Source organism: Chironomus tepperi, unplaced genomic scaffold (genome assembly GCF_022539635.2).
Source record: "Chironomus tepperi strain 1889 unplaced genomic scaffold, CSIRO-AGI_Ctep_v1 contig_479, whole genome shotgun sequence".
In the NCBI taxonomy this organism is placed as follows: domain Eukaryota; kingdom Metazoa; phylum Arthropoda; class Insecta; order Diptera; family Chironomidae; genus Chironomus; species Chironomus tepperi.
Genome location: NW_027226601.1, coordinates 1163329 through 1190056, shown reverse-complemented (window position 1 = coordinate 1190056; position 26728 = coordinate 1163329). Strand labels below are relative to the sequence as shown.

The 26728-nt window shown below is 31.8% G+C and overlaps 6 protein-coding genes and 1 non-coding gene across 8 annotated transcripts; 6 read left to right on the top strand and 1 right to left on the bottom strand.

Moving 5' to 3' along the window:
* Positions 1 to 274: 274 nt before the first annotated feature.
* On the bottom strand, positions 275 to 1520 carry LOC139099644 (uncharacterized). The gene is made up of 3 exons (XM_070652167.1): positions 1330 to 1520; positions 620 to 1096; positions 275 to 556 (listed from the first exon to the last, which is right to left on the bottom strand). The coding sequence occupies exons 1-3, from the start codon at positions 1330 to 1332 to the stop codon at positions 512 to 514; spliced, it is 525 nt and encodes a 174-aa protein (XP_070508268.1). The 5' UTR covers positions 1333 to 1520; the 3' UTR covers positions 275 to 511.
* A 350-nt stretch (positions 1521 to 1870) lies between these two features.
* Positions 1871 to 5067, top strand: Agpat1 (1-Acylglycerol-3-phosphate O-acyltransferase 1). Its single transcript, XM_070652138.1, has 5 exons — positions 1871 to 2344; positions 2426 to 2525; positions 2615 to 2657; positions 2731 to 2928; positions 3201 to 5067. Exons 1-5 carry the CDS (start codon positions 2172 to 2174, stop codon positions 3545 to 3547), a joined length of 861 nt encoding a protein of 286 aa, XP_070508239.1. The 5' UTR covers positions 1871 to 2171; the 3' UTR covers positions 3548 to 5067.
* Positions 5068 to 5204: 137 nt separating this feature from the next.
* Positions 5205 to 8668, top strand: LOC139099626 (1-acyl-sn-glycerol-3-phosphate acyltransferase alpha-like). 2 transcript variants are annotated; one of them, XM_070652139.1, is made up of 5 exons: positions 5205 to 5464; positions 7060 to 7193; positions 7264 to 7272; positions 7403 to 7597; positions 7823 to 8668. In XM_070652139.1, exons 1-5 carry the CDS (start codon positions 5277 to 5279, stop codon positions 8116 to 8118), a joined length of 822 nt encoding a protein of 273 aa, XP_070508240.1. In that variant the 5' UTR covers positions 5205 to 5276; the 3' UTR covers positions 8119 to 8668. The 2 variants fall into 2 exon arrangements, with proteins under 2 accessions (XP_070508240.1, XP_070508242.1); XM_070652141.1 differs by lacking the exon at positions 7264 to 7272.
* A 108-nt stretch (positions 8669 to 8776) lies between these two features.
* LOC139099603 (1-acyl-sn-glycerol-3-phosphate acyltransferase alpha-like) lies at positions 8777 to 10284 on the top strand. Its single transcript, XM_070652114.1, has 4 exons — positions 8777 to 8963; positions 9306 to 9439; positions 9505 to 9513; positions 9995 to 10284. The coding sequence occupies exons 1-4, from the start codon at positions 8779 to 8781 to the stop codon at positions 10282 to 10284; spliced, it is 618 nt and encodes a 205-aa protein (XP_070508215.1). The 5' UTR covers positions 8777 to 8778.
* A 743-nt stretch (positions 10285 to 11027) lies between these two features.
* On the top strand, positions 11028 to 12960 carry LOC139099680 (1-acyl-sn-glycerol-3-phosphate acyltransferase alpha-like). Its single transcript, XM_070652208.1, has 5 exons — positions 11028 to 11226; positions 11473 to 11481; positions 11609 to 11617; positions 11730 to 11927; positions 12598 to 12960. Exons 1-5 carry the CDS (start codon positions 11070 to 11072, stop codon positions 12897 to 12899), a joined length of 675 nt encoding a protein of 224 aa, XP_070508309.1. The 5' UTR covers positions 11028 to 11069; the 3' UTR covers positions 12900 to 12960.
* A 53-nt stretch (positions 12961 to 13013) lies between these two features.
* LOC139099602 (1-acyl-sn-glycerol-3-phosphate acyltransferase alpha-like) lies at positions 13014 to 14134 on the top strand. The gene is made up of 5 exons (XM_070652113.1): positions 13014 to 13225; positions 13291 to 13424; positions 13496 to 13504; positions 13573 to 13770; positions 13830 to 14134. The coding sequence occupies exons 1-5, from the start codon at positions 13047 to 13049 to the stop codon at positions 14132 to 14134; spliced, it is 825 nt and encodes a 274-aa protein (XP_070508214.1). The 5' UTR covers positions 13014 to 13046.
* Positions 14135 to 14242: 108 nt separating this feature from the next.
* LOC139099707 (5S ribosomal RNA) lies at positions 14243 to 14363 on the top strand. Its single transcript, XR_011545352.1, has one exon. It is a non-coding gene; the product is annotated as a 5S ribosomal RNA (ribosomal RNA).
* Positions 14364 to 26728: the final 12365 nt, after the last annotated feature.

Sequence of the window (26728 nt, the reverse complement as noted above, 5' to 3'; positions counted from 1 at the left end):
ATCAGTTTTTCTCGAAATTCTTCAACGAAGACTTATGTACTTAAACACTTATCATAGATTTGACTTCAAAAATCATCAACGCAGCATAGTTTGAGAATACAGCAAAAATTCAAAATTTCATCCAATGCACTTTGAAAGTTTCCATTCAACGAAGTTTCAGCTTATTGATTTTTCCGTATGTCCAAATTTCTCCTTGACCTTATACATAGCCAATTTTCGTCAGTCAGACTGCCATAAAACTAACAAATATTTTAGCTTATTCTACGCAATTAGGTAGTAGAGAGAAAAAAAATCCTTCTTTATTTATAAAGGATACTTGAATTAGTATAATAAAATATATCTATTTTTTCCGGAACATTAGTTTAAATTTACTTAATTAGTTCAAGCGCTTGTTCGATTTGTAATGTAAATTTCTTGTAATCTGTTGAATGATATAAATTCTTCTTCAATTTGAGATCCATCGCATCTAGAACCCTACTTCCATTCCATTTGACAATTTTTGATGTGATATCTAGTAAAGCTGTGTTTTTTGCATGATTCGTAAGAACTCTTCTTTCTGGAAATAAATAAAGGATGAACATTTTATTAGATAACTCATTTGGGCGTAGCTAGAACTTACGTTAACTTCTCCATCTCCGTCTCGATCAGCCTCGTCAATCATTTCCTGTAATTCTTCATCTGTCAAATTCTCACCAAGTTCCTTAGCAACACGTTTAAGGTTCTTAAACGATATAGTTCCTGTCTCATCGTCATCAAATAAACGGAATGCTTTAAGAATTTCTTCCTTTGTATCCTTTTCAGCCATTTTCACTGTCATAAGCGAAAGGAAATCAGCATATGATAATTTTCCAGTGCCATCCTTATCGATATCTGCAATCATTTTCTTAATCTCTTCCTTCTTTGGCTCAAAGCCTAAAGCTCTTATTGCTACTTTCAGTTCCTTCACGTCAATAAATCCGGAAGATCCAGTATCAAATAAATCGAATGCTTCCTTAATGTCATTCTTTTGTTCGTCGGTTAGTTCAAACTTTGGGCCGGACTTCTTACGTGATGCTGTCGTTGTTGCTGCAGTTTTCTTGTTCGATGAAGACTCTGCCTAGAAAATTAAATATTTAAAACATTATGATTAAAATTAATGAAGTGAAATTGATCGAGATAGAATTGCACTAGAAATGGGTATTGGCAAGTAGAAGCAAGCGATTGAGCCTGCTCCATGCACCAACAAGTACTTTCGTAATTTTTTTTTTCAATGAAATTTTCATGAGAATGTGAAAAACATATTGAAGTGATTTTGGCACTGATTTATTAATTGATGTACGAAAAACTTACCATTTTTGATTGAACTTAGGTTGATTGTTTATGTGCAGATGCTTTAATTTATGTTTATTTGTTAATTTCCCTAGAAACGCGAATAAATAATTTTTCAATGTTTTCTAAACTACTGGACAGGGTTGCTTTGTGATAATGTTATCTTGAATTAATTCTTATTTCTAATATGTTACGTAATTAACATATTTATGGGCTGTTTTGGAATAGAAAGTCCTTGACTGATATTGATCCTTGGACGATTTTTAAGGAACTGAAATATCAAAACAATTAAGAATTTTTGAATCAATTACAACAACTCTGTAGCTGAGCAACTGATTCCCGCAAAAAATATTCAAAAATATTTTGACCGTTATGATGTTGCTCACGTAAATTTACGTTAGGGAACTGACGCATGGCATTTTGAACAACAACATTTATGTCTCAACATCTCCCTTGTATATTCATAATAAAAATTTTGTCGTAATAGATTTTCCGTATAGCCAGCTGAGCGAGAATATAGAGAATAAAATAAAAAAATATAATAAGGGTTGGATATCGATCGTTGCTGCATATAGGACGGAAAATACGAAAAGAAGTCGAGAAAGAAAAAAAAAATCATTTTGGTGCCGCATATCGAGAGAAATTTAATTTTTTTACCAATTTTTTTTTCTCATAACTTATATAAACTTAAGTTATCTAAATTAAGTGATAAGCGAGGAAGTGTGTTGTTCATCAATGTAATTGTAGAGATAAATAAGCAGTCAATTGTCAGTGCGTCATACTGACTAAAAATTTGTGTGACTTCTTACCCACAAATTGAGATTTTTTTATATTCGACACTTAAAAAAATTGAGAATTTTGCAATGTTTTATTTAGAGATAATTGTACTTTTGCTCATCGTCTTCTTACTGTACGAGACATCAAATTCCTTAAAGTATTATCTTAAGTTTGGTATTTATTACGGCGGTGTCATCTTAAATAGCTTTATTCTATTCCCATACTTCCTTACACGACCCACAAATGTTTTAAATTTAATGTAAGTTTCCATTTTTCTTTTTTTTTCGCAAATCATAGCAATCTTGTTTACATTTTCTAATCGATTTTTTTTTCTTTTCAGAACTGCTAGCAAATTTTGTTGTCATATATCTAAGTTAATTGGCCTTACATGGATTCTTCGTGGTAGCGAACATCTACAAAAGGATCAAACATGTGTTATTGTAAGCAATTGTTTATTTTATTGTGCTCTATTTCATTCATAACTAAATGTGTGCCATATTCTATATTTGTACTACTAATACATGCATAGATATGCAATCATCAAAGTTCTTTAGACATACTGGGAATGTTTGGTAATATTCATAAACACTATTCATTTTATAAATACCAGATGTGCTTACATTCCTAAATTCAAAAATATTCCAGACATTTGGCCTGTGATGAATAAGACGACTGTGGTGGCGAAACGACAGCTTCTTTACATCTTTCCATTCGGCTTATGTGCGTACTTGTGTGGACTTATCTTTATAGATAGATATGCAGTTGATAAAGCAAAGAATACGTTGAATACAGCCATAGAGGTCTTGAAACGAAACAACATAAAATTGTGGGTGTTCCCTGAAGGTGAATGACACTATTATTCATACTTACTATATTTTTGTTGCTGTCTAGTACGTTTTTGCAATAGGAAAATTGTCTAGCACGGTTGGTGGCATGAAAATGAAATGCATGTGAATGACATTTTCACAATATTGATTTCAACTGTCAAAACAATTTAAATTTTATTGCTCAAATTTCAAATTCAAAATTTCCGTTAAAATATTATTGACAATTTTAGTTGAAAAAATGTGCTTTTTGGGAATTTACAATAAAAAAAATTAATTAAATATTTTTAGGAACAAGAAGGAATGAAGGATTAATTCACGATTTCAAAAAAGGAGCATTCAATGTAGCCGTGCAAGCTCAAGTTCCCATAATTCCAGTTGTCGTTTCATCTTACCAAAATTTCCTTGATGAAAAACAGAAAATATTCAATGCAAGTGAGATTATTATTGAGGCACTACCTGAAATATCAACAAAAGGCCTATCACACGACGATATTGATAATTTAGTGGAAAAATGTAGGCAACTAATGATTGAAAAATATAATGAATTAACAAATGAGATGAAGGCAAAGAATCCTCAGAGTCTATTAAATGCATGTAGCAACTTAAAGAAGGATACATTGTCATCAACACACTAGTCATTTTTAAATGTGATTTTAATTGGAAACAAGTGGAGAATATAATAATTAACGATATTAATGCAAAGGAAAAGAAATTAATGCACATAACTGAATTTAAAAATGTGCACAAAAAACCGTGGATTGATAACGCAGAAGTGAATTGTTTTTAATGCATTCGATAATAGACTTTAAAAAGTTAATCCTGGATCAGTTATCTAATAATTTATTTAGATAACATAATGTCAATAGGAATTAACAGATAATTAAAATGATGAAATGTTCATCGTATGTTGTGATCAGAAAGTCGGTCTAAAAGGTGTACACACTTATGGAATTTGTTGCTAATCTAGCTAATATGTCAATCAGTGTTTCGATGGATTTGTGCATTAAATGACATATAAGCTGAATAGTTTAGATATTTATTTGAAATTTAATGATTGCTTAGTTAGTTTGGGATTAGTTATTTGAATTTATGAGGAATAGTGTCACTGGCTTTTGGCTTTAATCCAACATGCTGGGTCGGTTTAGGTTGGCATTCACAACTTCTATCCTTTCTTCCATTGACAAAGCGGGTTTGATTCCAAACAATTTCCTAGAAATCTCAAAGAGTGCACCGAGTACGTTGCCGCACGACAAGACGTGAAGTTGGTACCATGACATCGGATTACGACCCATTTTTACCTCAAAAAATACAAGTCATCGCATTGCCTCGCTCGGGAACGAATCTAAACATTCCTATCGCTTCTCAATTCTCGTTAGAAACAATTTGCTTCTGCTAAGTCATTCTGAAAGACTTAAGTTATCTAATATAACTAAAAAATGTTAATTGTATTAATCTGCTGCTTAATTGAAACCTTTTAAAAAAAATTATGGTATTGAATATTTAAATTTTTATTTATTGAACAAAAGTGTAATTTTGGATCAGACATTTGTTACTAACTGTCAATGTGAACACGTGTGATGCACATTGCATGTTGCTTACTTGATAAGATATCGATAACTTTGATCAAAAATATCGTTTTTCCCAGCACTAACATAGTCTATGACGTTTATTTGTATTCCATTGAAGTATCTGTACAGTTCCAATGGAAAATTTTTGGCTATGATGTCACAATGGCGTAGTCTGAACACTTTTACCCAAACAGGCAAAGAGCATGCTCAAAACCTCTTCGAAGCCTAAAAGCGTTCTCTTTGTTAGTTAGGGTTAGCGACTCTTGACTAACTCCACAGCTTTGTTATGCAGCTTCACAGGTATAATTCCAAAAATATATAAAGAAATCATGTACAGATCAAAAATGCAACTTTATTTTGAGTACCAGATCAGATAGAACCAAAAACAGCAAGAATAGAACCAAAGAATCATTCTAGAATTGATATAAAAATCACAACTGGTCATCCAAAGATCTAGATTAGAAATTTTTCCTTAACAATAAATGAAATTGTATCAATTATGATGATCAGAAAATACCATATGAGCAATCTGTCTAAGCTCTATTAAATTTACATGAATGAAAAATAAAGAAAAAATTGAACAAAAATAAACTTTTTTGAGATTATTTCTTGGATAGACGCTGATACTAAGTTTACTACGACAAAATAAAATAATAATCAGCTGTTCAGTGGCTAGATTGTAAATAAAATACATACTTTCTATTGAAAATTGCAGTCAGTCTTTATCAACTCGTCAACCGAACAAGACGTGTGGAATTCTGGTCACGTAGAAAATTAAAATAATAAGCAACAAAACATGGAACTACAAGGTTTTGGATTCACGGTGTTGTCATTTTGTATGATGGTTCTTTTAGTGCTCTACAAGTGCAGTAATACAGTGAAATATTATGTGAAGTACCTCATCTACACAGCATGTGTTATGATCGCAGCGATGCTTTTTATTCCTTATTTCTGTTTTCGTCCTAAAAACGTTGAGAATTTATTGTAAGTTGCTTGATTTATTTTTAACTTTGCGTCACAGCTATGCCAAGATTTTGCGAAATTAATAGTCTATCGATGATTTTTTTGAGGTCATTAAATACTTGTTAGTTATGCACATTATGCTTCTGCTAATGCGCAAATGAAAGAAATTAAAAGTTATTTAAAATCTGTTTGGGTGTCTCAGCTAGAAATTTCTATGAATAGTCACAAATGCGAAAATTCTTTTCAAGGTTACTTATTTGATTATTTTTGAACTTGTCACGACTTTTTCTTTAATCTTCGGAATTAAATTTAAATTTTTTTCTAATATATTGCGTTTAATTAAATGTCTAAAATTGCAGAATTGGAACATAGCGGCATGTAAAAAGGAACCTTCATTTGAGTAATATTTATTTTACATAGTTGAAAACCCTTTTTCATACAAAAGTTCACTTGGTTCTTAGCGATCGAACTCAATTCGACTTCGATTACAACTATAATCAAAAATTCACCTATTCCTTATGAGGAGTTGTCGATCTGTCTTGGTGGCAGACCAAATATCAAGTATTTTTCGTACAAAAGTACTTACCAATATCCAATATTCTCCATTTTAAGGCAAAAATTGGAGAAGTCTAAAAGAATCCTGCGTTGTTAAGGCAGTAAATCTAAAAATAAACTTATTTATTTTATCAAGACAGTATCAAATTTAGTAATTATATCCATTCTTAGAAATAGTCAGCATATTCTCAAGAAATCCTTCCAAAAAATCTTCAAGTTGAAGGCCAAAATCCATAAAATTAATCACTGATCGAATGTTTTCAGTCACGTATCATTCTAGCCTAAAGTCCACAACTAAAAATTTCTAATTCTGTTAAAATTAGTCTGTCATTTTCTTGAATTTTCTTAATTCATTTAATCTATAATTGGTATCTGTAATTAATTTTGTTTACGATTGTTGCGGTAAACAATTACAATGATATCTAATCTTCCGTGATTTAACAGCTACTTAGAAGATAAGGGTGCCTTGGAAATGGTAAGAAGTCGGATAAAGAGTTAAATGACATCTCAAATGTTTTTTTGGATAGATAATTAGATAGACAAATGGGAGAGATGCTCTTAGAACCCAGTAGTGGAACCTTTTTCTAGGAAGTCAATTTCAACAGACAAGGAGCTTAATAGTGGTTAGAAGGTTGGCCTATAATTCCAGTCCCTATCCTATTCACCCGAGTTCCAATCACAGGAAAAGTCTAGTTGACAGGAAGTTCATTGTCTGTTAGGAAATCTATCATGATCTACAAAATTGATGGACTTTGCAGTAAGCTTATTCAGTAAAAAGCCCCATAGACAAACAAGCAGATATTCTGACTTTGCAAGCAATTTCATTCAAAACGAGATTAAGTTTATTTTGTTGATTTTTCGCGCATTATTTTCAATACAAAAGTTCATTGCATAATTAAGCCACACGAGATGATTCACGACACAAATTTATTTACTACGAATAATCAGTTCATGTATATAAATCTATTATTGATCGAATAATTGCTGACCTTGCTAGCTTTACTTTATTATTAGGATTTATCAGTACAAAATATCACAAAATGCATCAATTTCAATTGCAGAATTTATGCCGAAGTGTTGAAGCATTTGACGTCGGTGCTAGGTATTAAATGGACTTTGAGAGGTGCAGAGCATTTGAACAAAAATAAGTCATTTGTTATTGTTGCTAATCATCAAACCTGCCTCGATATTATGGGTATTATTGGATATTTTAAGACTTTATTGCTGATTCCATAAATTTTCCCACCTTTTCTATCTATTTTTAGGAATGTTCAGTAAGTTCACTAAATACTCTTACTCATTGAACGTGACGTGATGATAAGTGGCACGTAAACAAACAAAGTCACCCGAAAAAACTGATAAGTTCAAAGTCAAAGTCTGATTTTATTTTCATTTTCTTCGTAGACATATGGAACGTCATCAAACTTATGACTGCGATCGCTAAGAAGGAATTGTTGTATGCCGGAACATTTGGACCTGCTGCTTATCTAGCTGGATTAGTTTTCATTGATCGCAACAGTTCTAAAGGAAAAGAAGCAATGAACATGGCAATGGAGAAGCTTAAGCAAGATAATATTAAGCTATGGGTTTTCCCTGAAGGTAAATTGTATTTTTTTTGGTAATTATTGGGGATTAAGGAAGTTATATTAATTGGAAAATTCCAAAACATCATCAAAGTTGATTACTTAGTTGCAGTTGAGACAGTTTGGTTAGATTGCCAAACAAAAGTGCTTTTAATAGTCAAACCGATTATATTTCTATTTCCTTGAATTGTAAGTTTCCCGCCAAAATTCAAAACAATCTCTCGTTTCTCTCCAATTCCAGGAACACGTCGCAGCACAGGCGAAATCCACCAATTCAAGAAAGGAGCTTTCCACACAGCAATCCAATACCAGATTCCAATAGTTCCAGTTGTTTACAGTTCATACAATCATTTCTTGGATCATAAGCAGAAAGTATTTGGTGAAGGTGAAGTCATTATAAATGCTTTACCAGAAATATCGACGAAAGGCTTAACAGTTAAAGACATTGATGAACTTATGGAGCATACGAAGCAACGTATGGATATTGTGTTTAGAAAGATTTCTGCAGAAGCTGCTGCAAATTTAAAAGATAATTAAGTTTAAGTTGACTGTGATTTGAAATTACTTAAGTTGTTAATTGTATGTAGTTACATATGTAACTTATAAGCTATGAGATGTTATTTATTCATAATTAGGTATTTTTAATTGGTGATATTTTTCATGTGATGTGATTATATCTGACATAACAACGTTTAACAAGCTCAAATAGCAATAATCGGTAATTGATAATAACCGTGACTAAGATTTGGTGTTTATTCGGTGAAAATCCGGAACCGTGGACCGAGCAGGCAGAAGCCTGCTTATGAATATGCATAATCATAATTATTGAGTATACTCATATGCAGGCCACCTAGATAAGTATACTCATTGTCTTTTAGAATGACATGGCTATGCAAGCCTGGTGCCGGGTTCTGGATTGATGAACCGACGAGTGCTATCTGAGAAGGCAATTTATCTTTAATATTTGAAGAGTTTAGACTTAAAGATATTAAATTTGTTCAAATGTGTCAATGTGCGTTGAACTTGAATGTTCTTACTATTTTTACAAACTATATAAGCTGAATAAATAGGAATAATTTGAATTTGATGCAGATCTGTTGTTATTATAATCTTAATTTCAGTCAGTTTTCAGCTTATCAGCACTTTGCTACTCATCATCTTGTCTCTTTAAGAAATTTTTTTGATTAAAAAAAAAACATGGAATTGGATAATTTAGGAATCATTTTAGTGACTTTTACCTTTGTTCCTTTAATCCTATGCAAGATCAGTAAAGCAGCAAAATACTACATCAAAATGGTTTTTTACAGTTTTAGTTTAATTTTGGTTTCATGGCTTCTTATTCCCGTCTTTTTACTTCGTCCTAAAAATGTGAAAAATTTATTGTAAGTGGGAGTTTTGACTTCATTTAAATGAGGAATCATTCGAAAATTATGTGACGCAAAAAATAGCATTTTTAGACTGCTTCCTCTCCCACCGACTTTATAAAAAAATCATGAACCAAAATTAGGCAGCGAAAGAACAGCAGTGGTATACATAGTGATTGGCTTGTTTCGAATTCGATCCCAGAGTTAGTCACACCAATTCTTTTTGTATATTCGCGACACTAATATTGTGGCTCAGCACATTCCATTACTCTATGCAGAAGTAAATCCCTCCTCAAGCGTTACGTAATTTCCGAACGATTCCTAATTGAATCAGATATAATAATATTCTATAAATCGCAGAATCTATGCTAATATGGTGAAGCATTTAACGATTGTATTGGGTATTAAATGGACTTTGAGAGGCAGAGAGCATCTAAGTCAAAATAAACCTTGTGTACTTATTGCTAATCATCAGACATGTCTTGATGCTTTGGGTATTAAAAAGCTTGATTTTATGTTTTTAATGGAATAGATTTTCAAATTTATTAAATATTTTCAGGAATATACAGTAAGTTGCTATAATGCAGTGGTGGGAAACCCTTCTCTTGTCATATCACACCAGTGTGTCTCGGCACACAAGTTGTTTGATCTTGTATGTTAGGATAGTAAAAAGCACAATTACAAATTATGCATCTTTTATTTCCAGACATTTGGAGTATCATTGGAAATACGACAGGAATCGCCAAAAAAGAATTGTTGTATTTCTTTCCTGGTTATTACTTAGCAGGTCTAATTTTTATAGATCGCAATAGTTCAAAAGGAAGAGACACAATAAATGAAGCCATGGGAAAACTTAAGGAACACAATGGGAAGTTAATGATTTTCCCAGAAGGGAGCTTCAATATTCCTTTCTAATTTCCCGAACAGCACAATCAAAATATATCCACCCGTCAAATCAACTTTAGAGAGTAGCAGTGCCGTAGGGAATACATTGTGCTGCTCGGGTTTGTGATGAACTATTTATGCATTTAATTCAATTACCATTCCAGGAACACGTAGAAATACTGGCGAAATCCATGCATTTAAAAAAGGTGCATTCTACACAGCAATTCATCATCAAGTTCCAATAATTCCAGTTGTCTTTAGCTCATACAGACACTTCATGGATCATAAGAAGAAAGTGTTTGACGAAGGTGAAATCATAATTAACGCTTTGCCTGAAATATCAACGATTGGTCTAGGAATTAAGGATATTGATGATCTTATGGAACGGACTAAACAGCAAATGATAGACGTCTATGATAAAATATCTGAAGAAGTTTCGGAAAAATCGAAATAAATTTAAAAATTCATTCAAATTAACATGAAGATTAATTTCTTGACCTGCCTTGAAGTGATAAAGTCGGTAGATCAAGTGTTGATCAAACTTATTTGTACCATTGTATCTTGGTGTGAAGCTTCAACTGAAAACGAACACGGCATGTGGATCATGGCATTTTTTTGTCTCGCGACACACATTTTGAACGATATTAGATTATTCAATCCAAAATTAGGTACCAGGCCGCCGTGATTCTAGCATGGTGTCGGATTTAAATCGATTTTGACATCAACTAGTCTGAGTTCCCTGCCTTGTGACCAGATTCTTGATTAACGGATTTCTGATGTTGTTGTGAATTTTAATAAATTTGACTATTCATCATTCAGTGGTGAAGTGTAAAAGCAGTAAAAGCCCAAAGAACTCCTTTTAAGTCTAAAAACTCACCACAAAGCACACGAAAACTTAAAATCAAGTTGAGCTTCTTCACACACTTTTTTCGAAAATCGTTTTAGAAAAAAAGAAGTAAGCTTTGAATGTCCAGCATTTTCTAAAAATCGTGCAAACAGAAAAGACGTTTAAATTCAGTTCCTTAACATGGAATTAATAATTTCAATAGCAATCGGCTTATGCTCATTGCTGATGATAATTTATAAATTAAAACAGTCAAAAAGTGGAATTTATAACTTAAAATATTACTTTTATTACATTTTTGTCAGTGCTTGTGCATTTTTATGGATTCCTTATTTTGCCACCCGTCCACGAAATCCAATAAATTTACTGTGAGTTGATCGATAATATTTCTGGATATGCGATTGATTTTATTAAAAAAAAATTCCAGAACTGCAAGTACTGTCCTCAATCCAATATCAAATATGATTAATATGAAGTGGGAATTAAGAGGAGCTGAATTTCTTAGTGTTAAAAAATCAGTGATTATGGTTGCTAATCATCAAAGTTCACTGGGTAAATGAGTTGTAGCACGTAGACCAGTGCTGCAAAAACTTTGTGCTGCGGTACACTAGTGTGTTATGAAATGCACGCCATTTGCGGTTTCGATGATCGTGACTTACCACAAAAGTGTGCCGCGGCACACAGGTTGCCCACCACTGACGTATAGCAAACCTGATGATCTTAATCACTATCTGTTAAGCATTCCCATTTCCTATAGATTCCAGCTAATATTTTCTTATCTATGAACTTGAATTGCAGATATTTTAGGTAAGGATCAATGACAGATTATAAGCAGATTGATAAGTTCAAAATACAACAGATGCTTGATAAGAACCCGTTTGATAATAAAACCTTTGCTATTGTTCTCATTTTCATTATTCTCAATATTTTTAAGGAATGTTCGGTAAGTACTTTTTCAAATTTTTATCTATCTTAATCCATTGCCATTGATAGACGCGAGTCGATGATTGTGTTTGTAAATTAATGATTGCTTCTTTTTATCATTGATGACTCAGCAATTTGGCATACAATGGGAAAAGTGACTGTCATAGCAAAACGGGAGATTTTATATTCAGGACCATTTGGACTTGCAGCATGGCTATGTGGATTAGTGTTTATAAACAAAAAAGATGTGACTGAGAGTCGAGAGCTTATGAGAGTGGCTATGGAGAAGCTTAAAAGAGAGAATATTAAGCTTTGGGTGTTTCCAGAGGGTGAGTTTTGATGTTATTGTAGCTTGCGATGTTATGCTTTTGAGGATGTATGAATTACATGGACTAGAATGCAGCTCAGTGGTGGACCATATGCAAAAATTTTTGGGAACGACATGAACCGTATGTTGTGTGCGGTTTTGGTCGAGGATTATTGACTTAAAAAGCTTCCTTACTTAAATGTGATTGTTTATGACTTTAAAATAAGTTTAAGTTATTCAGACATTAATATCCATAGCTGAACAATTGATACAATTGAGCATATTCATGAGCATGCTGCTTGTCTGCTCAGGCGATGCTTGTCAAAAATTCAACTTTCCAGGAAAATACACGATGTAAAATTGACGATAATCTGGCACCAGGTCAATTTGACTCTGACCGGAGACCGCAATTTATTGAATTTTGGGGTTTATAGAAAGTTAGATTTATAGAAAGTGAATGAACCCTTAGCACCCCACCCATAAACATTTATGAATGAACTTCTTAGCAAAGCTATTGAATAAGATTGGGATTATTATCAAAAACAACAATAAATTACTAGAACTACAAATTGATAACAAAACTACAAGCATTTACTGTCAATTTGTAGTTTCCCCATCTATAACTTAGTGACGTACCACACCCACAAAATGACAATATCACTTAAAGAGCAATAACATTTTGTTTATTTTAGGCACGCGACGCAACACAGGTGAAATACATGAATTTAAAAAAGGCGCATTCCATCTCGCAATACAAACAAACACGCCAATCATGCCAATTGTTTACAGCTCATATCAAACATTTCTAAATGATAAGGAGAAAGTCTTCAATCCTGGCGAAGTCATCATTGAAGCATTGCCAGAAATATCAACAGAGAACTACACGACAGAAAACGTCGATGAATTGATGGAGAAAACAAGGAAAATGATGGATATAACATTCCATAAAAACTCATTGGAAATTAAAAACCGGCAACGACAACGTAAAGTCTAAACTGCTTATCATGTTCCACTTTCGAAATTGTTTATCATAAATTTCTTATCGCAGCAATATTTGATATAATATTTTTTATAAAAGTGTGTAATAATTCAGTCATTGTCGATTCTTGGACTTGAAAACGTCTTGTTCCTGAACATTATCATGTTCTTAATTATAGCTAGTTTAATTATTTGTGCATTTGTTTGTGCTAAATTGTTAAAAACATCAAATGTATTTAAATATTACTTTAAATATACAGTTTATTGTATTTTATCAACAATCTGTGCTATTTTGAGTCTCCCAGTTCTACTTGCCAGACCTAGAAATGTTAAAAACTTGATGTAAGGTTGAATTCTCATTGGATTATGTCCGGGAAACTTTCAAAATTTGAATTCTTTTCTGTCAGAACGGCCAGCCATATTTTCAGACCAATCTCACCTGTGTTAGGCTTAAAATATGAGTTTCGTGGCATGGAGAATCTTAAGAAGGACTACACATGTGTTATAACCGCAAATCATCAAAGCAGCATTGACATTTTATGTAAGTAATTCAAACTAATTCAATTTAAGCTTTAATTTCACCTATATTCCATTTTTATCTATCCTTATCAGGCATGTATGGTGAGCATTAATGACTTATCAATTTTTTGATAATGATTTTTTATAGTGCAATCAAAAACTGCTTATAGAACTTTGGCGATTTATGGGTAAAACGACAGTCATTGCTCGAATGCTTTTGTTGTTTGCTGGACCATTTGGACCATGCTCGTGGCTTAGTGGACTAGTTTTCATTAATAAGGGATCTCCTGATAAAGGAATTAAGAAGATGAATGATGCTATGGAAGAATTGAAGAGGAAAAATATCAAGTTGTGGATGTATCCAGAAGGTATTAACATAAATCAATTTATACAGCCTTAATATACTCAAAACTTTATGCCTTTTCAGGATATCGAAATCATTCAGGCAAAATTGACGAGTTTAAGAAAGGAGCATTTAGGATGGCACAGCAATCTCAGGTTCCTATCATTCCAGTTGTCATCAGTTCCTACAATTACTTTCTTAGTCCAAAAGATAAAGTATTTAATTCCGGAAAGATTATTATTGAAGCACTGCCTGAAATTCCAACAAAAGGTCTCAAACCAACAGATGTTGATGCTTTAATCCATAAAACAAGGAACATCATGATTGAGAAATTTGACAAATTAAATTATGAGCTTAAAAATGAACAGCATAGACGAAAAATTAATTAATTTATGTACTTGAAATAATAAAGTTAGTTCAAATGCATTAAAGCTTGGCTTTATTAATTATTTTATGCAGGACAGGTTTAACATGTGGAACAAGCCACAAAAATCTTCGTCAACGACCATATCACGTTGAAAACACCGGTTCTCGTCCGATCACCGAAGTTAAGCAACGTCGAGCGTAGTTAGTACTTAGATGGGGGTGACCGCTTGGGAACGCTACGTGCTGTTGACTTTTTGCTTCTTTTTTGGTTCCTTTTTTGAATGAATGTCAATTTTGACATTTTTTGCAGCAGTTCGAAGTGCTCCTTATTTCATTTATATCCTGTACCTGTAATAAACGAAGTATTGTAAATATCAAGTCACACAAATAATATTATCATGTCTATCAATATCCACAATTTTTCAATTAAGAATTTCATTCATAAGGTGAATAGGAATCATTTAAATAAATTTATATCCCATCCAATGCAACTTAAAAAGTGATGTGACTATCACATATTTGCTCTATGAACGACAATTTAAATGAATTTTTGTTGCATATTTGAAATCCTGACATTCAACTTGTTGCATTTTGAGTTATTGATTGGTGTCTCTTTTGCTGCAAATTGTGGCACTAAAATATGGATATAGACATAAAGACACAGTCACACAACAAGAATTTGAAATGTTTGTTACTTTAAACATCAAAATAAAATATGGTTGAACACTGAGAGTAATTTAAAAGCATAAATTGTTGGTCAACATTGACAAAAATGTTAAAAATAATAATTGGATTTTTGTGTTGATTCTAGACTTGGATTAAGAATTTTTTAAAATGATTTTGGAAATTGTTATTTCTTTAAATAAAAATTTTTAATTTTGAATAGCCTGGAATAAATTTAATATCCAAGTCTAGAGACATGGTGTAGGAAAGGCTGAAAATATGATGTCAGACCAGCTTGACTCTAGCTTAATGCGGAATCTCATCGAATCTCACATGGAGTCAGTAATGCTGACCTGAACCCGGATTTTAAACCTTTTCTATGTTTTGTGCTTTCCAGACCCGGGGATGCCTTAAGAGAACGTTCGTTCGGAAATCATGGAAAGCCCCCAACCAACCCTTGAACTCAGTCAGAAAAGTGTTATATCCTTCTCCCTACCTCTTAAGCATTACATAATTTTCGAACGTTCTCTTACACTCAGATAGACCGAAAGGTTTTGATGATAGGTCGTCCAGTTGTGAAATTTTAATTCAAGAAAATTTTTTAACAATTTTCTTGCCTTACTGTCATTAATGAATTACTTGTGTCCGCAGCAGAGCTCGAAGAAGACTTGGTTTTTGTATGTAGTCGACTCCATACAAATTCGACTCGACTACAAGCTCTGATCTGAAGTAGGTGTGAAATTGTGTGCTAAAAATTACATTTATTGTAAGACGTCATTAGTGAATGAACCCTAATTGCATATATTTTTTTTTCAGACAAATCATTATAATTCTTCTCATTTTTATTATCATTGTTATTTAAAGTATCTTATCGCACTAAAATAATATAATTATATCATCTAAAATTAATTCAATCATACATTAATAAGTTATATAAAATCATTACGTAAACTATAAAGTTAACATCCTTTTTTTAGATTCTTATGATCTAATTTGTGTTTGAGTGTTTATGTGTGTATTGTGTTCATTTATTATTATTCATGTGTTTTTTAACAAAATTAATAAAAAGTAAGAAAAATTTTCATTTTGTGAAAATTTTGGTATTAAAAAGCTTGAAGCTTAACTTTTACTTCTTATTGAAGTTTTTCATTCATGTCTTTTTATTTTAGTTCTTTTAAAATTTTTTTAGAATTTGAGATTATTTAAAAAACTAATTTGTTGTGAGTGACTCTCAGACTTTTGGGTTGAGTTGGGGATGCTATCGATCTGACTCGTCGGTGGTCCAAATGTCAAGTGTGATACACTCTTTTATCACCAAAACACCGTTGCTGAACTGGATATGTTCTCTGAGAACATATGATTAGAAATTAGTGAAAATTGTAGAAATGGAGTTTAATTATGTTATTAAGAACAGGATTGAACAATCTTAAAGAATACGTGGAATTAAATTTCTTCGCTTGAATTCAGGGTTTTCGAAATCTTGGTTTCGACGAGACCGGGACTGAAACCTAGACTGTAAGGTAATTCTTTGAAGTTTCGGTTTTGACAAATTGTTTGGTCTGAGACTGTCGATTTTGACGAATTATCGAATCCGAGTTCGGGACCGAAAATGAAACTACAAGGCTATACTGAGAAGTCTTGGCCTCCTCTTAATGAATTCATTACATTACAATTCTAAATTAAACTTATTTCTTCAAATTCTTCCTAATTTCCCTATTTGAGGCCAATTACTCAATCATGCAATATGACTATACTTGCTATCCAATTATTCAAACTGATTGATTTAAAGCAGACTTCTGTCATTTGCTTCGCATCGTTGATTTGATTTGTTCAATAAATAAATCATAAGTAAGCATTGGAAAATTTCTAAACTCTTCAGTCGTCGACAGATCATTGAGAGTCATTCACCTAAATTGTGTATTACCTGTGTGAGGAATTTATTAAAAAAGAATTGTGTAAATTAAGGATCTTGTGTAAGTAAAAGTTGTGTAAAATTGAAAATTTTTCTTCATACATATTATTTATCATATTTTACAATTTTTTCAATATTTGCTACAGAAAAATGTCAATTAAAAATAAAAATAAAGTTATTCTGCTGATGTCATACATATCTCTTGCTGAATATTAAGCGCATCAATGGTGAAATAATCTTGATGATGATGAGAGATTGATCGAAAAAGTTGAAGAAGCTGGATATAGTTTTTGTTTAGTAAGAGATGATTTGGTGATGATGATACGGCATAAAGTGTGTGGCAGGTAGGCAGGGCGGGCGGTTGATAAGAAGGAAGTAGAAGAAGGAAGTTCATGGAAGCATTTTATATTAAAAGATATAAATCATATTAATAGCTGTTTGTTGCTTCTTCATGTGTAAATTTCTTCCCTCCAATTTTAATATTAAAACTTAAATTATTTTTTATGTGTACTTTAAAGAACTTTTTTGGTGTGAATCGTAGTTTTGATGAAAACTTGTCGTCGGTTATACGAGCATATGGAGAAAAATGTCTAGCAAGTGGTCGTATGTGTAAAAGCATATTTCATAGTCGTTTTTTGTTTCTTGGATAATATCGTTAAATGTTAAGAAGCTTTTAGACTATCCACCAAAAGCTTCCTTTGTGAGACGTTTATGGGACATCAAATGACATTATTCATTAACTTTTTGCTGCATCAATGAAATTGCTGTTCTGACCATCGCAACCATCATCAACATCTTGCCTCACACATTCTTAATAAAACTTTCGTGACGAATGAAAAATTCAAAGATTCAGTTCATGATGTGTGATGTATCGGAATCGACCATAACGTACATAGCCATAACTGGATCTTTGTCACTCAAGTCACATTTCGTCTATCCAAAAAAAGTTTTTTTTTTACTTTCCGTCATGAACGCATTTTTCCTTGATGTCATACAGCAAAAATCCCATAAAAAGTCAATCTCACAAATTTTGATTTTTCATTAAAAATTTTCCTCACATTTTTTTTTCGGTAATCTATAAAAAAGCTATGCTTTTAATTGGCAAAGAGACTTGTGCAAAGTTTAAGTTAATAATAGCATAACAATTTATAATTAGATAGAGTAATAAGTACAGACAGATAGAAATAGACTTTGAATTAATTAATTAATTAACAACAACAATAAAGGTATTTTTTTTTATATTTCAATTAGTTCTTGCTACCTTTTTAAGAAAGTAAGTAAGTAAAGGAATTAAGTATTAAAAATAAAGTTTTTCTAGAGGAGCAAATAACATTTTTTCATTAGTTTTAAAGACTTTTTTTTGGTTAATTTTCTATATTCACTCAAAAGATTTAAATTCATTTAAAAATCAAACAAATTTTCTATGTTAAAAAAAAGATTTCATAACAAAAAAATTTATATATTTTTTTAACTATATTCTAAATATATTATTTTGTTCAAACTCAAAAAGTATATTAGATTTCTATCTAAACTAGTTAAAAAGTTAAGAAAATGAATAAAAGGAGGTTTAGGTAGATTGAAGAATAAAAATTGATATTTTGATGAGGACTATTCGTAAGTAATTCTATGTCTTGACATGCTTTTATACTTATCTTTTATCAAACAATCAACAATTACATTCAAGTTTCAATGGATTGAGCTGATATTTTGATGGAAATATTTAATAATATATTTTTGACAATGTTTAATAAAACCTAAATGACAAAGTATTTGCTAGGGACTCGCTTATGTCTCCGTGTAAGCGATAAAACCCAAAGTTGCCCTCAAATTTTCTGAACCACTCTTCCCTCCTCTGTTCCCTTGAAACTTTTTTTTTTGAGTCCTTGTAAGAATCTCTTTAGAACCTCCCTAGTTCTTCTCACAAATGCTTATTTGAGTTTTTACAAAATTTTTTTAATTGATAATTTTCGAACATGTCGGATTAAAAGACAAACATCTTGAATAGGAGCTAATCGAGGACTAACTTAAGGACTCAATATCAAGTCTGAGAAGTAAAATCTAGTTAGATATGTGAGTTGTCATATAGGTTTGTATCTTATTAATACACATTTATCTACCCGAGAAACATTGTGTCAAAAATCCTAAAGCAGGCTGACGCCAAGTTGCAAAAAGTGGCTTAAGAGTGAAAATGACACCTAATCAGTATTATCATGTTCCCTGGATTGTCACCAAATTCTAACAGACAATGAGCATTTTCACTTAAATGAGCATGTAATCAATATAATTGAGCGCACAATTTTGTAAGCGTACTCATGAAAATGCTCCACATTTTTGGCATTTTATGTGCTATTCCAAAATATGATAGCAGTAGTCAATGACAAGTTGATGTCTAGTTCTAACACCACTTTTGGAAATTTGTGTGCAATCTTGAATATTGTTATTAATTACTCAATATTTAATAGTTCCAACAACTTTGCCTCAATCCAATGAATGGTCCTTTAAAGATCTTTAAGATCCTGCATATATCCATGATATTTATATTACATTAATTTATTTAAAAATTTTCATTTTTTTAAACGCTTTTTTTTCATCTATCTAATAAAAAATTCATTTAATTTCCACAAATAGTCCTCCTCATCATTCGATCAAAAAGTTTTAAAGATGAATGTTTTTAAATTTGTTTTTTTAAAAAGATTTTATGTGTTTTTGTTACTATTTACATGACTTTTTCTTCAAAAGTTCTTCTTATTTTTTAAACTTGATTTAATTTTTTTTTTGAAGTTTTTTTTTCACTTTTCATTTACATTTTTTGTTCTAGTCTACACAAATGTATTGTTTTTATCCCTTTTTTATCTCAAATATTTTTAAATTTATTTTATTTTTTAATGCTATATTATTAAATTGGATTTACTTAAAGGTCAAAAAGTCATTGAGCATGTTTTCGAGAATAATTTTTTTAACTCTCAATTTTTAAAAAATTTTGAATACTTTTTTTGGTTCAGAAAAATTAGATAAGATCATATCCGATGGTCGCAAAGGAATCAAAAAGTTTTTATCTCTCTTTTTTGATCTCAGTTCTTGTAAAGATTTTTTAGCTTTTTGTGACCATCTGATGAACATAACTCATGCATTAATTTATTAACTCCAATTCAATACCATTTCCAATTTGGTGCATAAACTTATTTTTTTTTTAACTTAACTGAAAACAAACGCGGAGGATTTGAAAATATTTTTATCAATTTTTTCTTGCAGCCAACTTGCAGCTGATTTGGGATGGTGCAATCGATCATCGATTGCAATGCTGATTTGTTCTATGTTATAGATTCACTTAGATATTCCTATGGTTTGACAATTGCGTACAAGTATGCTTATACTTTTTGCAAGTATTGCATTCATGTGCTAGAACATGTAAACTCAATTGTTAGTTATTCCTTAAACGACCCTTTAGTCATTTTGCATTAGGTGTTATGCCTTAAAGAGCCCCTAGTAACCGCTGCTAGTGACCAATCCACAGACCTTCATTCCTGCTACTAAGCTGATTACGGTGATCATTTTATTTTAGGATTAGGGATTCTGAGCCTCAGTGTGGCTACTAAAAGGAATCTTGTAGTGTCTTGTATCATCCGGATCAGAATATACCAAATTAAGAAGTTTGACTTTGAAGTCTATCTGGTTTCTAAATGAACGAGTGTCAAAAGAAGGTCAATGAAAGTTTCAATTGACGTAATGTCTAACGTACTTACTAGATTTTATTTGAAATTCCTATCAATATTGACCAAACCATAAATACCCATAGTTCAGCTTTAAATGTCCCAGGCTATCTCCATCCCAAAAATAAATTTCCTGCGCAATTTTGCTATCAACATTGTGCATCAATTTCCTTCCCACACTCTTTATCCTTCAACACACATCCTTTTATTATTATCCCTTTGGGAAATTCATTAGACACAAGAGCAAGTATTGAGCAATGTTGTGAAAAAGGCTATGACATTGACATTGATAGGAATATATAATGTCTTTAAGGAAAGGATAGTCGAATGACATTGAGAGGAAATTGAGTGTTGTCTCAAGATTAAAATAGAAACTTTCAATGTGCTTCACATTTTTGATCGACATATTTCTTGTTGATGGATATTATTGCAGAAAATCTAGCTTTTGACAGATTTTTGGACTGTTTCATGATTTATTTATAAGGTGGAAATTTCCGCAAGCTATTTGCAGTCGTGACAAACTGTCAATTAAGGTTATATTGAGGAAGGCTTGCTTGGCAATTTTGAGACTGGACAGCATACAGCATAGATTAAAAATGCACACAGATCCCTCTTTAGTAGACTAATTATTTATTTAGACCTTTTATAAATTACACTTTAAGGAACTGGACCATCCATTCGAGACTGCTGTTGATAAAAATATTTTCAAATTTTTGATAAACATCACACATTTTAGGCACTAAAATATCCATAATCGTCGGTCTTTGCCCTCATAAAATCTTGTCAATTTTACTTCTATAGTGCAAATCAAAGTCTACATGATGGATGTGTGGATTTGAAAATACTAGTGTGCCTTTAAATGCAATAAAATTAGGTTGAGGACGAAACTGTGTCAATAGCGTGCATTCATTTAATTTCTATATTGTAAGCAAAAAAAATTTACCTTTTCATGCTATGGGGACGCATTTACTTGTGGACACCATTACTAAGTATCCGTACAACTAAAAAAAGAATACAAGCAGTAAGTTTCTTTTCATTCATGCAACATGCTATCAAAGTTCAAACTCATAAAAAGTCGTACAATTCAGTTCCATTACCTATAGAAGCGTATAATTTCCATGCTTTATGCCATAAACTTAACTAAAATTCTAATTATTAATGAAAATTAAATCAAATTAGTAAATTAATATTAAGGAAGAAGAAAAACTTAAATTAATTAATCATGCAACACATCTAAGAATCTAAAACCAAAATTCAAAGAGAAACAAATGTCAATGATTTATGACTAAGAAAATAAGAGAGTGAAAAAGGGATTTTTGGGGGATTGATTTGACTGAAGTTGTTGAATGTTCTGAGTAGTTCGATGAACTATAATTATGGCTGATATTCAAATTAATTTTATTGATTCTAACAAAGACATTGTTAGGAATTATTTATAAGGTGGAGATTCTATGATTCGGAAATTGAAAAAGTGTTGTCTCAGAGTATTAATGATTGAAAATAGAAACTTTCTCTTAATATCCAAATGTACCAGCTATCACATTATTTGGTGGGTCCAAACAATTTGATCTGGTGACATATTTCTGAATGTTGATGGATATTAATTGCCTAGAAAATGCTAAGACTTTTGACAGATTCGAATTCTCGGACCAAAACTTTGTTTACTTACTATCTCACAAATCTATCTTATTTATAAGCGTGTTCTTGAATTTCGATTTCCGCAAGCTATTTGCAGTCGTGAAAACTGTCAATTACTCAGGTTATATTAAGGATAGGCTTGCTTGATCAATTTTGAGACTGGACAGCATACAGATAGATTAAAAATGCACACAGATCAACCTCTTTAGTAGACTAGAGTTATTTATTTAGACCTTTTATAAATTACACTTTAAGGAACTGGACCATCCATCTATATATGCTGATAAATAAGTAAAAATATTCCAAACTTTTTGATCTGTGTTTTTTTTTTTAAACAATCACACATTTTAGGCACTAAAATATCCATAATCGTCGGAATTTCCTTTGCCCTCATTTCAAAATCTTGTCAATTTTACTTCTATAAAAGGTGCAAATCAAAGTCTACATAATGGATGTGTGGATTTGAAAATACTAGTGTGCCTTCAAATGACAATGTTGTAAAAAATCATAGGTTGAGGACGAAACTGTGTCAATAGCGTGCACATTGCATCTTAATTTCTAATATTGTATATAAAAAAAAATTTACACGCTTTTCATGCTAAAAAGGGGACGCATTTACTTGTGGACACCATTACTAAGTATCCGTACATACTAGTTAAATATAGAATACAAGCATATATGTCAAGTTTACTTTTCATAATCATGCAACATGCTATCAAAGCGTGTTTATATGTACAAACTCAACTAAAGTCGTACTCATTCAGTTCCATTACCTATAGAAGCTTATAATTTCCATGCTTTATGCCATAAACTTAACTAAAATTCTAATTATTAATGAAAATTAAATTTAAATATCAAACCTATTGGAGTAAATCTGCTTGTTATAGCTTGTTGTGTAGTGGGCTTGAATTTCCAAGAAGAAAAATTAAATTAATTAATCATGCAACCCACATCTAAGAATCTAAAACCAAAATTCAAAGAGAAACAAATGTCAATAGATTTATGACTAAGAATTCGTTTAATAAGAGAGTGAAAATATTTCGGGATTTTTGGGGGATTTCGATTTGACTGAAGTTTAGCTTCGCTTGAATGTTCTGAGTAGTTTCGATGAACTATAATTATGGCTGATATTCAAATTAATTTTATTGATTCTAACAAAGACATTGTTAGGAATTATTTATAAGGTGGAGATTCTATGATTCGGAAATTGAAAAAGTGTTGTGATTGTTCAGTGTCTTGAACGGCCTTGAACTACTATTATAGAGTAGGTATCATATTGGGATTGGTACACTTGAGACAATTACTTGAGTATAAATGAGAAAATGGATCTTGGAGTCGGGTTGCCTCCTTTATAAAGCAGTATACTTTAGTTAAACTCTTAACCATACTGTCTAACTGGCTATTGACTACCAGATTTGAAGACGTATTTAAGGGAGCTAGAGTTTTTGATAGTCAACTTTTCTACCTAGTAAGTATTTTCGATGACAAGTTCAAGACTTCCCAATTTCGATTTCAATCTCGTTCACGATATGGATAACGGTTCAAATTCTCTAGACCGAGACTTCTAGACCCCAATACTTCGAGACTCGAGACCGATATCCTTAACAATATTACTTCCAGCTCTTCTTTATGCGATTCAACTAGAGTTTCTATTCTGGAAGTCTCGATTTGGACAAATTTTTGAGCCGAGACCGAGCCCGAAATTACAACAGATATCTTCGAAGACGTTACCAATTTGTGCAGTCCAGTAACATCCAGCACCGTATTTATACAGTTTAGGAAGATTCCAGAACCATTTGGTACAATTAAAGATCCAGTAACATCCAGCATCATATTTGTGCAGTATAGTAAGATCCAGTTCCAGCACCGTATTTTTACAGTTTAGGAAGATCCAGGAACATCCAGAACCATATTTATACGATATAGCAAGATCCAGTAACATCCAGCATCATATTTGTGCAGTATAGTCAAAAGAAAAATGAACCAATTTATACAGATATAGTCCAGCAATATTTTGCAGTATAGTAAGATCCAGTTTATTTATACAGTTTAGGAAGATTTCTCTCATTTTTTGTCAAATTTCATTTTTAAATGTTTTTAGCAATAAAAAAATATTTATACAATATAGCAAATCCAGTAACATAATCATATTTGTGCAGTATAAAGATCCAGTAACATAAATTTATATATTCCAAACATCCAGACCATTTTATACAATTAGCAAGATCCAGTAACATCCAGCATCATATTTGTGCAGTATAGTAAGATCCAGTAACATCCAGCACCGTTTTTTACAGTTTAGGAAGATCCAGGAACATCCAGAACCATATTTATACGATATAGCAAGATCCAGTAACATCCAGCAATATAGTAAGATCCAGTAACATCCAGCACCGTATTTATACAGTTTAGGAAGATCCAGGAACATCCAAACCATATTTATACAATATAGCAAGATCCAGTAACATCCAGCAATATTTGTGCAGTATAGTAAGATCCAGTAACATCCAGCACCGTATTTATACAGTTTAGGAAGATCCAGGAACATCCAGAACCATATTTATACAATATAGCAAGATCCAGTAACATCCAGCATCATATTTGTGCAGTATAGTAAGATCTAACATCCAGCACCATATTTATACAGTTTAGGAAGATCCAGTAACATCCAGAACCATATTTAACAATATAGCAAGATCCAGTTTCAGTTATGTTAAGATTCTTTAACATCCAGTCACACTATTTCCATAATATCAAGATTTTGTGAGAAAAATGAAGAAAAATGTGTTTTTGGAGCTAGATTGATTATGTCCCGATTCAATATTACTGAATAAATTTTGATGGAAATTTCATTTTAATTTAACGGTGATTCAAACTATAACGGTTTTTGAATTTTAAATATTCCATACAACTTTGTTTTTTCTCTTCCGAAAATACTTTGAACAATACCCGAGCACAATAAATCATAGAAACTACAACCTTATAAATGGTCAATTCATGTACATTAGCTTGATTGACTTCGGATTTTTTCCCATCTCAAATTTTATTTAATTAATTATAGCATAATTAAGAATTCTTGAGATTTCAAAATGCCTAAATATTGTATTGTCATCGGGAATACACATGTAGAAAAATTTTGAGCTCAATAGGAGCAACAGAAGTGGTCGAAAAATCGATTCCAAGATTTGACGCATACAAACAGAGTGACTTAAATAAAAGCGTGTAAAGAGCTTTAGCAGCGAAGCTTTGAAAGCTTCGGACCTGAACCTTCTTCATATCATAGCTCGGGTCATCAAAAACCACCAGCAGCCTGAGCAACACAATGCGACGAGACGCTTATTCGTCGCAAAAATTGGATCAGCCGTCATGGAGTCGTCAACAGCGTGCCCAAGTGAACACGCTGTGCCGTTCAGTATAGCTCAAGATCTCGAATTTTATGTGGAGTCGATTCGACTTAAGTCGACTTTTCCATACAAAATTTGAGTAGACTTCGAGTTCTGATCTTTAGGCAAGTCATTTACAAAATACATTTTTCTCCATTGACTCACAAATAGTATCCAAAAAAACTTTTCCATTGACCCGAATTTCTTCAATAAAAATTCTTCTTTTTTTCTTGGCGTTGTTCCTTTATACTAATTCCGATGATTATGAAGTTCGTTGACCCGGGGTAAAAAGTATTTTTTTATCTATGAGAAGTTCTACTCAAAACTGCATTTGTTTTAAACGTACAGTTTACGTATTAAGAAGAATTAAATGATGTGTGTATGTGTGTGGATAAGTACTGAACATCAATGATCATCTATATCCATTTATATTCTCTACATAGAACATTTAACATTGAGATTTGATATTCAAGTGTGGATAATTGTAAATTTAATCCTGACACGTTCTTTCGATTTTATTCAGCAATCCCTAATGAGCTTCAGCTATTTCTCATTCTCAAAATGGACAGCACATCATCAATTTTATAGTATAAAATCATAAAGTCGAGTAATTGGGACGGATTGATGTCATTTATATAAGAAATTAAATGCTTCTATAAGGGGAACTCTCTGTGTACATTGGCATGGAACAAATTGAAATAAGAAGCATGCCCTTGAGCCAAAATGGAAAGATTTTCGCCAGACTCCGTTTTTGCCAGATTTTCGCAAGATATTGGACGATTTTTTCTCGGAAAAAAATCTCCGTCCGATTTTGAAATATTTTTGGACGATATTGCCAGAAAAAATTTCTTGCATTTTCAAAAATCTGAAATCATAAACGTCCGACTGAGAATTTGCCAGACATAATTTTTGATAAAACGTCCGAAATATCTTCCAGTTTTCGGTCCGATTGTGCAAAAAATCGGATGAAAAAGCCTTTCGAGACAGAAATTGAAAGATTCTTGAACGATTTTGCCAGATATTTTTTGAATGAAATTTTTAGAAAATCTTATAAGTTATAAATTTTTTATTTGATTTGTTTTTTTTTACTAGATTAACTAAAAGTAGAGATTTCGGTGTCTCGTTATTAAATTAACTTGATTTTAAACCCAAAGTGATTTGATTATTAGATGTATATTGCATAAGGGAATTCGACTTTCCTCGCAATGCAGCTCCAATCTCGATTCTTTATCCATTTACAAATTATTGATACATAAGTTAAAAAAACCAACTTCCGAATTTAACAAATTCAATTCATTCACATATGAACAA

What these genes read in the sequence shown, in the direction of transcription:
- LOC139099626 (XM_070652139.1), top strand. Translation starts at nt 5,277, where the DNA reads ATGGAACTACAAGGTTTTGGATTCACGGTGTTGTCATTTTGTATGATG. An exon ending in AAAAACGTTGAGAATTTATT is followed by an intron (nt 5,465 to 7,059) that starts GTAAGTTGCTTG and finishes TTTCAATTGCAG; the next exon opens with AATTTATGCCGAAGTGTTGA. An exon ending in GCTATGGGTTTTCCCTGAAG is followed by an intron (nt 7,598 to 7,822) that starts GTAAATTGTATT and finishes CTCCAATTCCAG; the next exon opens with GAACACGTCGCAGCACAGGC.
- Agpat1 (XM_070652138.1), top strand. Translation starts at nt 2,172, where the DNA reads ATGTTTTATTTAGAGATAATTGTACTTTTGCTCATCGTCTTCTTACTG. An exon ending in ACAAATGTTTTAAATTTAAT is followed by an intron (nt 2,345 to 2,425) that starts GTAAGTTTCCAT and finishes TTTTCTTTTCAG; the next exon opens with AACTGCTAGCAAATTTTGTT. An exon ending in AGGATCAAACATGTGTTATT is followed by an intron (nt 2,526 to 2,614) that starts GTAAGCAATTGT and finishes ATACATGCATAG; the next exon opens with ATATGCAATCATCAAAGTTC.
- LOC139099603 (XM_070652114.1), top strand. Translation starts at nt 8,779, where the DNA reads ATGGAATTGGATAATTTAGGAATCATTTTAGTGACTTTTACCTTTGTT. An exon ending in AAAAATGTGAAAAATTTATT is followed by an intron (nt 8,964 to 9,305) that starts GTAAGTGGGAGT and finishes TATAAATCGCAG; the next exon opens with AATCTATGCTAATATGGTGA.
- LOC139099680 (XM_070652208.1), top strand. Translation starts at nt 11,070, where the DNA reads ATGCGATTGATTTTATTAAAAAAAAATTCCAGAACTGCAAGTACTGTC. An exon ending in GCTTTGGGTGTTTCCAGAGG is followed by an intron (nt 11,928 to 12,597) that starts GTGAGTTTTGAT and finishes TGTTTATTTTAG; the next exon opens with GCACGCGACGCAACACAGGT.
- LOC139099602 (XM_070652113.1), top strand. Translation starts at nt 13,047, where the DNA reads ATGTTCTTAATTATAGCTAGTTTAATTATTTGTGCATTTGTTTGTGCT. An exon ending in AGAAATGTTAAAAACTTGAT is followed by an intron (nt 13,226 to 13,290) that starts GTAAGGTTGAAT and finishes CTTTTCTGTCAG; the next exon opens with AACGGCCAGCCATATTTTCA. An exon ending in GTTGTGGATGTATCCAGAAG is followed by an intron (nt 13,771 to 13,829) that starts GTATTAACATAA and finishes ATGCCTTTTCAG; the next exon opens with GATATCGAAATCATTCAGGC.
- LOC139099644 (XM_070652167.1), bottom strand. An exon ending in ACGGAGATGGAGAAGTTAAC is followed by an intron (nt 557 to 619) that starts GTAAGTTCTAGC and finishes ATTTATTTCCAG; the next exon opens with AAAGAAGAGTTCTTACGAAT.